Source organism: Pelodiscus sinensis, chromosome 14, assembly GCF_049634645.1.
Source record: "Pelodiscus sinensis isolate JC-2024 chromosome 14, ASM4963464v1, whole genome shotgun sequence".
In the NCBI taxonomy this organism is placed as follows: Eukaryota; Metazoa; Chordata; order Testudines; family Trionychidae; genus Pelodiscus; species Pelodiscus sinensis.
This window is the reverse complement of record NC_134724.1, coordinates 39,737,246-39,752,218: the sequence shown is the minus strand read 5'-3', so window position 1 is coordinate 39,752,218 and position 14,973 is coordinate 39,737,246. Positions and strand designations below refer to the sequence as shown.

Here is a 14,973-nt window from a genome sequence, read left to right as displayed (position 1 = left end):
CTTCCTCCTTTGCCTCCCAAAACTCTTCTTAATACAGTCGGTGTAAGTGCATCAGCAATCTGGAGGATTCAGATTAATCTCCCTCAAGGCAGAGCATTTTCTCTTCCACACAGGGACTATCACATTTTTATAGCTATGGATCTTAGAAGAACTACAGAAAAAAATCAGCACCATGGCATCTGAAGTCATATGCTCTGCGTATCATTTATCTTTAAATATAGTCTTAGACAACATGTTAAAAAAAACTAAAAAGAATTTTGCATGAATGAATGAATCTCTTCATCCCTGTTAGAGTGTTGCAATGTAATATAACAAGAGGGAAAATGTTCCATTCCTCTAGTCCTGGGAACTGATTTTTTATAGCAATACAAGCAGGGAGGGGTGGGTAGGAGGAGTAACATAGCACTGACAGACCAGCTTCATTTGCTAGCACTGATTAAACTGTGATTTGTTCGGAAGAATCTAGTTAAGCATAAATGGCTATGCATTGGAAGATATATCCATGGTGCATGCTTAGGATTTACAAGTGGATCCCTCACATAGTTCGTATTTAGAACCATAAGAACGATGGTGCCAAAATCAAAGCACAGATATACTTGAACTTGCTTGGAGACTTATCCATCTGTGTAAGCTTGCAAGTGAACCTTCAAACTAACCTGACAGAACTAAAGCTATATCTTACACACTGCAAACATTCCAAGACTTACCTTCTAGCGTATGCAGAAGTTTTCCAGTTGCAATATCAAAAATATTGATGATGCCATCTATTGCTCCACTGGCTAAATATTTTCCATCTGGGCTCTATAACAATACACCAATTCAATTCAATTTTATAACTACTCTTATTTGGAAACAGAAGAATAGGGAAGACAAAGTAACATCAAAACAATCTGCAATATTTGGTATGGTAGGCTCAGAAAAAAATCTGAAGACCTCAGATTGAAAATCATAATAAGCACATGATCAAGAGCAGGAGTGACTTTTCCAGACAATAAAAGAATCAGCCAGACAGACATCATGCAGTGTGAAAACTATCATATAGCATTCATTCACATGTAAAACAACGGGGGATTTTTTATTATAATAATTTACAGTCAATAGTGGGTGTCTCCTAGGAAGTTGTTTAAACTTACTGTACCTCAGTTTTGCCAACGATAAAGTTACCTCCTAAAGTAGAATTCTGAGATTGAATTGGTACCTGTAATGGCCTGATATTCTTGCTGGAAGAGTAAGAGCATTTATAGAAAGCTTGTATTGCTTTTGAGGCTGGTCCAATTCATCAGTGAAGCTGGAGCAAAGGACCATTATTCAACAGGAAAGGCCAATGACAATTATAGGCAGAAATAAAATGCTTGCTTTAGAAACAGGCGTGGGCAAAATATATCCAACAGCTGGATTTGGACCACCAAACATTTTCCTCTTGCCCTCCATGACCCCTAGCCCAGTCTGCTTGCCTGCCATGGCCCCGGTCACACTGCTCCTAGAAGTGCCAAAGCTGAAGGCTGCTGGCAAGTATTTCTGTGTCCCACCAAAGGGATGCAAAAGGGCAGCAGGTCTTCATACACTGCCCCCCGCACCATCCTCACACCTTCCACTTGCCAGAAACTGGCCAGTAGGCACTGTAAAGGTGGTATTTGTGGGCATTCACAATGTGTGTGGAGACCCACTGTTCCTCTGTTCAAAGGACATGGAGAGACACGCTTGCCAGCAGCAGCCAGCAACTCTAAAAGGCACGGGCCTACTATGCATGCAGGCAGCCTAGGAGTGTCCCGCTGCATTGGCAGGTGGGAACCACCTATACTGGTAAGCATCTCCTAGCCAGAACCAGCATCTGGCATTCCCTCCTGCACACCAACCCCTGCCCCAGATCACAACCCCCTCCTGTGTCCAACTCTCTCACAAATCTCCCCCACATCCCTACCCCAAGTAAGAATTCCCTCCTGCACCCAGACTCCCTCCCAGAGCCTGCACCCCAATTCCTGCTCCAACTCCATCACAGACTCCATACTCCCTCCTTAACATAACAGAAAAGTGCACCCTGTAACCACTTATCAAAATTCTTGGAGTGGCCTCTCCCTGCAAAAACTATCGTATACCCCTGTTTAGCAGGTTACCGTGTAAGAGCGAATAGGCAGGTAGGAAGTCTGTGGTTTTTTTTTTTTAAATAAAGGTTTCTGTTAAGGTTGTGAATACAGTATTAGAAAATGAGTGATTAAGTTCTTACGTATGCAATGCTAAGGATGAATTTCCCTCTAGTGTCCAGAGAATATTCCTTTTTTCCACTTTCTACACCAAAAATGTTTACTTTTCCCACATGACTTCCTGTTGCAAGATACTGGGAATCTGGTGAAAAGGCCAATGACCAGGCATCAACTGTACAAAAAGGAAAAAAATATTTGGTATACTTAATATCTGTTCACAGGTAATTTTTTACTCTACACTTCAACCACAAAAGTTAAATTCACACCAAGCTAACAATCAATGCTTAAGGTGTTTGTTTTTCAACATAATCACACATAACATTTTCCAGGAAGATCTTGGCCTCCCCTCTTGAAAGCAGAACACTAATTCTGTTAAATAATATTAGCAATCACTGCCTTTAAAAAACAAAAATCCCCTTCTTTGCTTGAATTGCCTTTGTAAGAAGCAGCACTCAAGATCTGACACAGCAACAGAGATGGAAAGCACGTACAGCAGAAGGGAAGAGTGCACAGCAGATCATTCATTGAAATAGAATTACATAGTGACTTTTACAGTTATCTACTTAGCATGGTGATGTGTCTCTCACAGATGTATAATATATGTGCACAGTCATTCACTCTCCGACCCTGTCAGGTTGGTCTACCAACATTCTTTATTTTAATATTTAACTCCTTTAGTTCAAATCTTGTGCTCTCAAAATTGGAATGCAATGCTTATAAAGGTTCATCTAGACCAGGAATGGGGAAACTTTTTTGGGTCTGGGGCTGCTGATCCACAGTAAAATCTGTCAGGAGTCGCACACAAGTGAGAAGCCCCTGAATGAGAAGAAGAAAAACACTCCTCACATTCTCCTTGCATGCCAGAGCTTAGGGGTAGATTCTGTGTGCTCCAGCCCTGCGGGTGAGTGGCTGGGAGGCTGGAGCGCCAGCACAGGCTCCCAAATAATGAGCCTCAGGGGCCAGATCCAGGCAAACTGGGGGCCACATCCAGCCCCTGGGCCTGAGGTTCCCTACCCCCGATTTAGATCTTATTTGTTTTGATTTGCACCATTGGACGTAGATAGGCATTCCAAAAACAAGCACCCTCTGCATGGTACTGAGTTTCAAAGTGCAGCTGCAAAAAACCTGGGCACTTTTCAGTATACAAATCTTAGCCATCATTTTGTATTTGAATAGGGTTTTGGGGGTTTTTTGGTCACCGCTAGACTTTCTGATTATTACACCTAAAAAGTAACTGAATTCTATTTTGCCTTATGATTCCTCAACAAAAAGTTGTATTTTAGTGCAATTCAGAACTTTAATGAGGCACTAAGTAATGCCCACAGGATTACATGAAGGCCTTGTCACCATCCAGAAGTTGTTCTAGTTTAACTAAAATCAATTTTTAAATAGACTGCTATCAGGGCAAACCTAAATAGGCAAACATCAATTTAACACTATCTTATACCAATATAGTGTGAATTGAATTGGTAAAGTGTATGCAAGTGAATGCCCATCAATTCCATATCATTATTTTGCAAAAGGAAGGAAACCATTGTGTCACTATGAAAGAGCTAAATTACTCCTAGGTAATGTATTAGGTCTCTACTGTACTGTATAAAAGGGTGGATAAAAATCAATTATTTAAATTCAATCGGATATTTTATTTTTTTTTAAATAAAAATACTAAATTTCTAATTTAAAATTAACAGTTGCAATTAAATCTCAACACAAGTATGGTACACCTACACTTACAGCCTCACAAAAAATGAATTCATAGGTCTAGTCCAGGAGTGGACAAGAAAGCCTCTGCAGTTCATATCCAGCCCACTAAGCTGGCTGATCCTGCCCGTGGCCGCCCTACCACTCCCCTACCCCCAAACCGAGGCCTGGGGACGGAGGAGCACACAAAATCTCCCCCCACCAGGGGTGTGTGGCAAAGAAGGGAACCACCAGCTGTTCTCTCTAGACTTTACAGGGCGGGAGTGAGAGACTTTGCGTGCTCCTAAACTCTCAGGCCCCGATTGGCCTGTGAGCCTATGAAGTCTCCTCCAGCCACCATGGGCGCGCGACACCTAGAGTGAACCGCTAGCTGTTAAAAACCTCTCTAGGTGCCAAGGGGATGGGAAGCAAAGACACTGTGCACTTCCTCCAATCCCAGGCCAATCAGGGTCTGTGAGCAGGGGAGCACAGAAAGCGTCCTGGCCCTGCCCCTTCCTCCCAAGGCCCCATCCCTTCAGGGGTGGCCCAGGGCCAATTCAGAAATTTGTGCCCACCCCTGCTCTAGTCTGTCCAGCCTAACTACCAGCTCTTGCTTCTTGAAAGTTCTTGGCTTTCAATTTCTGTTTCTCAGCAGAATAACATGTGCAAAGAAAGACACAAGCTGGATAGGGTTGATTTTTGTCCTGTGCTTAAGTGGCATTGGACCTGGGCCAAAATAGCAGAGAAGTTAGTTAAGGTGTTGTCTTAAAGACAAAGAAACAATATATAGGAAAGGATGAAAGCAGTATAGAAAGGAACCATGGAAAAAAATGGGAAGACATTATTCAACTCACACACAGCTTCCTATATTTTTCCATACTTTTGCCACAGAATAACTGTCATGGCTTCTGGGTGTAAAGAGAGACCTTATTTGGGAATATGTTGAAGAAATTCATTCCTTGGTTACAAAAAAAAAAAAAAAAAAAAAAAAGGAAAACATGTCAAGTGTAAGCAGGGAAAGAAGAAGATGCAGGTCCTAGTTGCAAGAATGAAACATCAAAGGAAAACTGCTTATTGGGAGAAAAGAATGTGGAGGAAGATGTGGATATGGCTGAGTGAATCAACTGGTAAGTAACTTAAATAATTCACTTTGCGACGCATCATTCTTCAAAACTCTCTCTTTGACTTTTAGTATAAATGTGATATGGCAAGTAAATCCCCAAGTTGTTTGCTATATTGGATGTTGCTAGAACAAAAAGTTTAGCTTCACTAACCCTTATGGCTTGTTTAATTAGTTAACTAGGCTTAGAATCTATCACTTAAGTATGCAATACAGAAAGCTGCAGTAAGAGAAATCTAGAGTTGCCAGTTGCCACTGAGTGTAATTTTCTTATTTTATATTACCTAATACACCCTTATCTTGGGTCATCATGGCCACAAACCATAATGGTGATGCCGTAAAAATCTATTCCCTATTCTACTTCAGCATAACTCAGCTTTCCGAAGGGAACCCCATCCTATACCTGTTTTTTGAGAAAACAAATGTGCCAGTGAGTTCACTGGGGCTTACTCCAAAATTAAGTGCATTCTAAGCACAGTCTTAGCTTTTTTGGTAACTTGATTTAAATCTGTAATTTTTTGGGGGGGTGATTTAAATCAATTATTTACAATTGCTTCTATTTAAATCAATCCATCCTGCTGTATAAATACAAACACTGCAGAGATTATAAATAACCAAATTAGCACCAATATCTTACCAGGACCAGCATCTATGGACTTGATCTGTTTGCCAGTTTCTAAATCCCAAAGACGAATATGAGCATCTAGGGAACTGGATGCTGCAATGCTACCTGTATGACTGATATCTACTGATACCACACCCAGTTGATGGCCCTCTAACGTCCATTGTAGATCTAATTTTTCATCGGTCCTTTTGTTAAAAACACAAACAAAAACAAACTAAGTAAGAGTCATTTCAGGTATTGCGCCCACCTCCAGCTCTCCCCCTCTTTTTTTAAAGCATTTCTTACCTTTTGCATAGCAAAAGGGGATAAATGACTGCAGGTCAGTGAAAGCAGACAGTTTGTGCATAGCAATACTCAACTTTTTTCAGTTTGTTTCCCCAGCCCTCGCCCCCATTTTAGCAAAGCAATGTGCTCTGCTACTCACTGTGCATCTGATATTTTGGGAGATAAAGGACAGAATGTTATAAACAAGTGTGGAAAGACACTGTTTTTCCAATTGTTAATCAATGTAATCAATGTTTATCAAATCCCTCACTTACCATTTCCAGACCTTCACTAAATCATCTAAAGATCCAGAGATTACTGTTTCAGAACCATCTCTTTTATTCTTTCCCCATGCAACTGACCAGATAGCATCATCATGTGCTAGAAAAGAGCACAAATATTAGAAAGAAAACAACAATGTTTCTTGGAATCAAGTAGGCATGTTTACCCACAGAAGTTGTTTAATCTTACTTCATGATTTTAGGTAAGAAAAAAAGCACCAATTAATATGCAGAATTAACAGTACCTTCCTTTCTCACCTATAATTCTTATGAAAAAAAAAAAACTTAAAAAACAAACACAGGGTTCTATAGCACCTTAGAGACTAACAAAAATGTAGATGGTATCATGAGCTTTCAGTTAGGCTATGTCTACACAGCCGCACAGAACATAATTCGTGTCTACACGGCAAACAGTTATTTCAACATAATGCTGAAAAAATGTCGAGCTGGAGGACTGCTTTCTCTGACTCCTGTAACCCTCATTTTATGAGGAGTAAGAGAAAGTATGCTCTAACTAGGACTTCCTTCTGTGTAGAAAGCACCAAAAGCCGAAATAAGCTATTTCGACTTAAGCTATGCAATTGACGTAGCTCAAGTTATGTAGCTTATTTCAGCTTTAGCCCTGCTGTGTAGACATGCCCTTACAGACTAAAACGGCTACCCCACTATGACAATTTTTATGTCATACTGAGAACATATCCATGAAATAGAAAAAACAGAATGTAAAGTTGTTAGCAAGCATAGTTTCTGACAACAGCAGTCATAATAGACTTCTCTACACAGTCTAACCCATGTAGCCAGCTGGACCTAAATTCTGCAGCAAAGTTTCTGGAAATTCTGTGTCAGGTTCAGATAACTTAAAAAAACAAAAACCAGGGAGATTTATTAAAAACAATTAGATTCAAAAACAAAAATCAGTATCATTTTCGTTGTTATAAATCTAGGGAGACAGTAAATCAAACGTGATGCAGATGTTTGTATTCACAATTCATAATTACAACAGAAAAGCTGTCAGGGAAGAAATTCGTGGTGTCTAGTACTGTCACTCATCAAACCACAGGAGATTGCTGCAAGATTTTGTGGCACATACTGTAGAATCCACATAATCCAGGTGGCCATGGTCATAGTAAGCAACCTAATAGATCATGGGCTTGCCTATGAATCCACGCATTCGCAAGTACACCTTAAACAGCCTACCAAAAAATAACTTCAATTGGAAATGTCCTCATATAGCCTGAAACACAGGCCACTGAAGTCAACAGGAGTTCCTTTGTTGACTTTGGAGTGCTTCTGACCATGCCCATGCCCATGCAGCATTATATCACATTTTATTTACTATGATCACTTACATTTTAGACTCAGTGAGAATGCAATGCGAAACATCTCATAAATCTGTTAGTGCTCATTTTATATCATCCAAAGTAGTAAATATTTTAGGTAAGAAAAATTAACAGCACAATGTTAATATCTCCTTACCTTGTTCTTGCTTGAAGAGAATACTGTACTGAAATTAAAATGAACATTAATGTTACAGAAACAGTCAAAAGTCAAACTAGAAAAACTAGTTTAATTATTTCTGTGTATTTACCTGTGTGGTCATTTCTTTATATAAACTATATATGCATAGAAATATTCTGGAAACAAAAAAAAAAAATAGGTTCAGAAGTAAGAATTCATACAAATCCTTATAAAACAGTTTACCCTTCCCCTTTGTTCCCCCAGGTTTACTACACAGGAACAAAATAAAAGGGCAGAAGTACTATTTAACCTTTCAAAGCATGACTTGCCACTGAGACCTCTCTGGGATTCAAGTAGCGTGAGCAATAAGAAGCCTCTAGTAGTCATATCATATTCTGATATGCAATGAGACACTATTTTTCTAAGGCCACAATCCTGCATCAGGATCCACTATCATATTCTTCTACACCTATGGTATCCTAATTAAATCAATGTGACTTTGTACAGGTTCATGACAATCGAAGTGGACTGATTTATATCACAAAAAAATGTGATTTGAATCAAGTTTACCATTGATACTTCTTTACGTATTTCTTCAAACAACAGTGCAAAGCTGATTACTAAAACTGTTAATTTACAACTTGGTACAGGATTTTACATAATCTAAGCAGGAATATTTCCTAAAAATGTTTAGATAATAAAAATCAAGTTAAGTTAGGAAATAGAATAGGATACTCATTATCTATGGCGTGCTGCAGACGCATTAGGAATAGTAAGAACTTAAATCATGAACGGAAACACAATTACACTTATATTATTAAACTAAATCTTAAATGTTGCATAAATGTTTCACATTTGCATTTGAGCAGTCTCCTGAGTTGCCGGCTGACAGCTTTCCTTAAACTTTTTTATATTTTAAAATTTTATTAACTCTACCAGACATCCTCAGAATACTAAAAATATGGTGTCCTTAAAACGTCTACAGATAGCTCTCATCTTCCCCACTCCACTGTCATTTTGATGCAGATCTGATTCCAAGTTACCAAAAAAGCTAGAGTGCACGCTGTGCACTTAATTTTGGAGTAAGCTCCAAAGAAAACATGTATAGGATGGGGTTCCTTTGGGAGAGATGAGTTATGTTGAAGTAGAATAGAGAATAGACTTATGGCATCACCATTATGGTCTGTGACCATGATGTTCCAAAGTAAGAGGCATGTATATTATATGTAATATAAAATAAGAAAATGACAGTGGCAACTAACAACTCTATATTTTTCTTACTGCAGCTTTCTGTACATGGGTGATAAAATTCTAACCCAGGGGTGGGCAATAATTTTTGATGGGGGGGGGCACACAAAGATTTTGGAAAATGGTCAAGGGACGCACTCTTCCAGGATATTAATGGAGGAATTCCAGGGTCTGGGATGGAGGTTGGGTGGAAAGGAGAGCTTGGGAAAAGGGATTGGGGTACAGGAAGAAGAATGGGGTTTGGAAGGCAGTTTAGGTGAAGGGGGCAGTTGTGACCTAGGGATGCAGGATTCTGGGATGTGATCTGGGGCAGGAGATTGGGGTGCCAGATCTGTGAGGAGGTATGGGTACAGGAGGGGGCAGAGGGTTTGCAGGTATGTGAAGGGGGGGCAGAGGGTTGGGGAAAGGAGAGGCGGGAGTGCCAGAGGCAGGCTATGACTGGGAGGAGCATACTAGCAGAAACCTGAGGCAAACTGTTTGCTGAAGGCTGCTTACTCCTCCGTGTGGCTCTTCTCCAGGCATGAGAGGAAGGGGGTCAAGGAGGAAGGGAGAAAGTTTCCTACACTGCCTCTGTTCCCAGCAAAAATTCCCAGTTCCTATTGGCCGGAAACTGAGAGACTGGCCAATGGGAGCTAAGAGATTTTGCTGGGGGGGGGGGGGGGGAGGGAGCATGAGAAGTCTCCCTCCTATCTCTCTAGCCACCTGGAAGTTGGAACAGCTGGCTTTTTAAAGTGGAGCTGTTCTCTGCCTACTGTTTCCAGCAAGCCAGTCACAGGCTGGATCCAGTGTCAGACAGTCTCTTGCTCACCCGTGTTCTAAACCTTGTTAACTAATTAGACAAGCCAAAGTCAATCTACATTGTTCTTCAGCCATGTCCAGATCTTCATCCACATATTTTCTCCTAATAAGCATCATGGGATAGCCAAGTTAATCTGTACAGGATAAACTTAAAAAACAACAAAGTTCCAGTCATCTGAAGAAGTGGGCTGTGCCCACGAAAGCTCATGATAAGCTACATGCTTTGTTATTCTAAATTTTTTAAATTTATCCTAATAAGCAGTTTTCCTTATGATGTTTCATTCTTGCAGCTAGGCCCTGCATCATCTTCTTCCACTGCTTACACGACATGTTTTCCTTTTTTACCCAGGGAATTAATTTCTTCAACATACTCCCACATAGGGTCTCTTTTACACTCAGAAGCCATAACAGTTTTTCTGTGGCAAAAGCGTAGGGGACTATAGGAAGCTGTGTGTATGCTAAATAATGTCTTCCTTTTTCCAGTCCACTCCAGTGTTCCTCTCTATGCTGCTTCTGTCCTTTCCTTTTTCCTGTCCACTCCAGTGTTCCTTTCCATGCTGCTTCTGTCCTTTCTTATATATTATTTCTGTTTTTAGACAATGTCTTAACTAACTCTGCTGTGCTTGGCCCCGGTTTACCACCACATAAAATACAGAACAAAAACAATCCTATCCAGCTCATGTCAGTCTTTGTACATGTTGCTCAGCAGACTAACAAACTGAAAGGCCAGAAATTTCAAGGAGCAAGAGCTGGTCGTTAAGCTGAACGCTGCCTTCTATCGAGGAAGTCTTCATCCTCTCTGATCAAGTGTAGGGTCGACACTTGGGCCTCCAGTCCTCAAATTTTTTCTTCCAAAATGGCGACCAGCTTGCACTTAGTGCAGATGAGATCCGTTCTTTCATGATCCAGTTAAGATCCTTTTCAATTCTAAATTGACTGTATTGAATTTGCTCCAGTTCAGCTGTCTCCCTTTGTAATTGGGGTTTAAAGTTCTTTTGAAGAAGAATAGCTACTTTTATATAAGGATGTTAGATAGTGTGTAATTAAATAGTCATGTAACCAAATCAAATGTTAGCGGTTACATGACTATTCGATAATCACCAGGGGCAGAGCCAACAGTCAGTGTGCTCTGAGCCTCACTCATGGGGAGCCCCTACCACCCAGCACTGCTGCCTCTCCATCAGAGGCAGCAGCGCCAGGTGCAAGCAGGAGCCAGACTGCAAGGGGAGCCAGTTTAAAAACCAGCTCCTTGTGCAGACCAGTTCCTGCCTGCCACTCCTGCCTGTTGGGGGTGGGTTAGGGAGGCAGCACGGGGCAGTGGGAGGAGCCGGAGGGGAGGGGAGGAGAGGCAGCACCATGGAGCCAGTGCTGGGGAAGAGTTGGCTTTTAAGCTCTGCCGCTGCCTGTGCTTGTGGAGAAACAGGAAGTAGGGGCAGGTGGGTCCTACTCTGTAGGAAGCAGCAAGTGGGGGCAGAGGGGTTTACAGAGCTGGCAAGTGCAGAGAGCCACTTAAAAATCAGCTCCCCATGCATTTTGGCTCCTCCTGCTCCCCTCACCCTCCACGCTGCTTTCTCTCTATCAGAGGCATCAGCAAGGAGGAAGTGGGGGGGCAGGCAGATCCAGTACTCATGGGGAGGCTTAAAGCTGGCTCCCCACAGACACTGGCTACCATCTCCCCCCTCTTGCTGCCTCTGATAAAAGAGACAGCATGCGGCGGGAGGGGGGGGGAGTGCATGTAGTCGACAGAATTAACCAATAAGCCCGCATTTATCATTTAATCATGTAGTTGTCTACACACTAACATCCCTACTTTTAAATCCTTTACTGAATATCCAGGAATGTTAAAGTGTTCCCCTACATGTTTATGTGTGTTACCGTTCCTCATGTCTGATTTGTGCTCATTTATCCTTTGGTGCCGAGACTGTCCAGTTTTAAAAGGGAGGTTAAAACACTTTCTGGTTCTACATCCTAAAAAGAACTGGCTGATGTGGAAGGAAAGCAGAGATGAAAATAAGGAGGCCCACCTCAGGGCACACTCTTTCATTTAAGCCATTTATTTCATTCTCCAGCTTTCCCAACTCTCCCTATGCAAAGCCACAGCCCACCTTTCAGCACCCCACAAGGGCACAGCCTACTAAGCCACCTAGGAACCAACACTAGCCAGGTAAGTTGCCACCTTAAACTCTTTCATGTGCCTGAAAGTAACCTGGGAACACTAGGAGCACTCCTAGACTGTTCCTACAAGAAGGCGGTTTTATTTCTGCACATGGCACAGAGCTAGAGCTGGCAGACTTGTCTCTTTTCAGTTGGGTTTATCTATCTCCCCTTTCCCAACACAACTGTAATTGGGTTCACAATACTGCAGCTGGGGGCTAAAAACTCTCCTTGTAACAATTTAAAAAGTGACATTTCTATTCATTAAAACAATACCTAAATTGGGACCTTTAAAAAGCCAGAGTTTGCTGTTAAAGTAGCCAGCTGGGGTGCAGTTTATGATGCACTCTCCCAGCCTGGCTTACAGCCAGGTGAGGCAACAGCAATGAAGACACGTTAAAGGGATCAGCTGGCAGTGTGCTGTAGGGGAGCCATGCAGTGGGCAGTGTACGTGACATCCCTTACTTGTTCTGTAGCCAACAGCCCCTGGAAAAAAGCCAGGGGATTTCTCACACTGCTGCTGATTTCCCTGAAGCAGTGCCCTCACACAGCTCCTTTGTGGCCAGGTAAAGTTATCTGACCCCAGGTCTCCTCACTCTTTCCTCTTCACCCCCAGCCCCGACTCATACACCATTCCCCTACCCCAAGCCTCCCACACTCCCAACCCCCTGGTCTAACTCTGCCCCACACTATCCACCTGCACACACTCCAATGGGAATGAAACTGCATTAACAACAGAAAATCCAGAGTTATTGCTTTAATTATATATTTTACATTGACAAATCCTCTTCAGTTTTCACTTGTCAGGTGGAATACATTCATGTCTGCTCTAATGGGACATAGTCATCCCTGACCTATTGAAATGGGGGGGGGGGGGCGGAATGGAGAAGAGTCCCCCGCTGGCCCTGTGTTCCCTGCAACATTTCAAAGTGGCAGCACCACATAGAGCCTGGTGTGAGCTGAGTCTCCAGCTCATCCTGGGCTCCATGAGGCGCTGCCTCTTTGAAATGCTGCAAGGAGCCCGGCGCCAGGCTGCACACAGCATTTCAAAGCGGGAGCGCTGCATGGAGCCTGGGCTTAGCGGGGGAGTCCCAAGCAGGCTCCATACCACGCTGCCGTTTTGAACCACCCCCTCCTTGCTGCCTCTTTCCGGCAGAGGCAGCAAGGGGGGGGAGGGACGGTGGCTAGTTGCACATCCCGAGACAGTACCTGCCACCCAGCATGCAAAACAGGACGGTGCAGCACTTTTAAAGACTAACAAGATGGTTTATTAGGTGAGGAGCTTTCGTGGGCCAGACCCACTTCCTCGGATCAATGTGTGGAAGAAAATCGGCACAGCCATAGATACCGAAGTGACACGTTCCTTTTTTTTTTAAATTGTATCCTTTGGTATATATGGTTGTGACTATTTTCTTCCACTATTTGATCTGAGGAAGTGGGTCTGGCCCACGAAAGCTCCTCACCTAATAAACCATCTTGTTAGTCTTTCAAGTGCTACATTGTCCTGCATTTTGCTTCAGCTGCACCAGACGAACAGGGCTGCAGCGCTCTCGCCGCGCAGCACGCAGAGTGCCGCCCACTGCAGGGAGGAGCGGATCCGTCCGAGCTGGGCCAGGCCCGGGAGCGGAGCGGCAACAGCCCGGTGGGCGCTACCGCCGAGGGACGCAGAGCACGGCACGCGCCGCCCTCCGGGGGTCCCCTCCACTCCCGCACCGGCCGCGCCTCTTACCTGAGCGCCGCCGCCGCCCTCTGATGATGCTCGTACCACAGAGAGCTCGGCTAGAGCGTCCCGCCGGGGCCGCCTCCTCCCCGCAGTGATCATAGAGGAAGGCGCAGCCGCGGCTAGAACGTTGCGCGGCCGCCCGGTGGCAGAGAAGGCCCCTTGAGCCGCCCTCCCGTTGCCTCGGCAACCGCCCCGCCCCTGCCCGCTCTTCCTCGGGAGGAGGGGCGCTCGGAGCCTGCGCAGCCAGGCGAGGGCGGCTGTGCGCAGGCGTGAGCAGGGCCAGTCAGGGAAATCCTGTCACCTCAGCGCCGCCCGCCCAGTCCAACTGCTGCCGTGAAAATCCTCCCTGCCCCCAGTCGCAGCCCCTCGCTGACACGTCACACGGATGCCTGCTCCTGCCAAGCAGACCATTCCAGCGGGGCCAGCTCCTCCGTGCCTCCTCCACCCTCCCCACCTTCTTGCCCGCAGGGCCAGCCTGGGCCCCCTTTTGCCCCCTGCACACGAGGCTGGCACGGGTCCCTGCCACCACCCAAGGCCCCCCTCTTCCTCCCCCTCCCGACTGCTCTGCTGCCCACCTGCAGGGCTGGCCCAAAACCTGAGGCCCCCCTGCCACCTGGGGGCATCCCAAGTCCTACTCTGCCCCGTGCACACAGCTGGCTGAAGATCCCTCGCTGCCTGCCCACACTGGGCGGGTCCAGCCCAAGCTGCTGTCCCAAGACTTCCCCCCATGCCACTTACCCTGCCCCACCTACATTTTTCTCTGCATCCTGCTAGGAGGTCCCGCACCACTTAGCAAAACTGTTTGCCCTGTTTGCTCTTGCCAGCTGATGGCTGAATGGGATTAATGCCCAGCTTCTTTTTTGGGGGGGGGGGGGTGCTAAGGAGTCAGGATGACTAGGACGGGGTTCAAAAAGGGATCGTCCCAGACACAATCGGATGTATGGTTACCCTAACTAGACATTCACTCTCCTCTCTTCACCTACCTCTATGGCCTCTCTGTTCTTGGAATGCCTCCCTAGCCCGGCTTCCACCTTTTTCAATGGTCAAGTTCATCTGCAAAACTCTTCAGTGGGGCATAATCATCCTCTTCAAAAATCAACAGTGAAACCAGTGGTACTACCCAGACTCAGGTAAAAGATGTGCTATATGGGGCAGTCGATAGTGGGCAGATGAACTATTTTTAAGCACGAGATCGCTTTTTGAATTTAAGTGCAATCTAGGATCTACCTCAAATCCAAACACCTTTGCCCCACCTCCTTTGTGCCCTTTCTCTGAGGCCCTGCCCCTGCTCACTCCATCCTCTCTCCCTTTCACGGGGCAGGGGCAGAGGGTTGGGGCACAGGCTCTGCTCTTGGGCTAAGGGATTTGGAGTGTGAGAGGGACTCTGAGCTGAGTTTGGGGTGGGCCTTTGGGGTGCTGGA

At 44.5% G+C, this 14,973-nt stretch overlaps 1 protein-coding gene across 3 annotated transcripts in view; it reads right to left on the bottom strand.

The window, feature by feature from the left end:
* Window positions 1-13,712, bottom strand: part of SKIC8 (SKI8 subunit of superkiller complex) — a 33,846-nt gene extending 20,134 nt beyond the window's left edge. For 2 of the 3 annotated variants that reach the window (XM_075897610.1, XM_006116972.4), the window contains exons 1-7: window positions 12,527-12,573; window positions 7,760-7,805; window positions 7,648-7,675; window positions 6,166-6,271; window positions 5,639-5,811; window positions 2,225-2,373; window positions 708-801 (exon numbers count right to left, since the gene is read on the bottom strand). In XM_075897610.1, the coding sequence (XP_075753725.1) occupies window positions 708-801; window positions 2,225-2,373; window positions 5,639-5,811; window positions 6,166-6,271; window positions 7,648-7,675; window positions 7,760-7,805; window positions 12,527-12,558 (628 nt within the window). In that variant the 5' untranslated portion in view covers window positions 12,559-12,573. Of the gene's footprint in view, window positions 1-707; window positions 802-2,224; window positions 2,374-5,638; window positions 5,812-6,165; window positions 6,272-7,647; window positions 7,676-7,759; window positions 7,806-12,526; window positions 12,574-13,558 lie in introns of those variants that run through there. The other variant, XM_075897611.1, reaches the window with a different exon arrangement.
* Window positions 13,713-14,973: the final 1,261 nt, after the last annotated feature.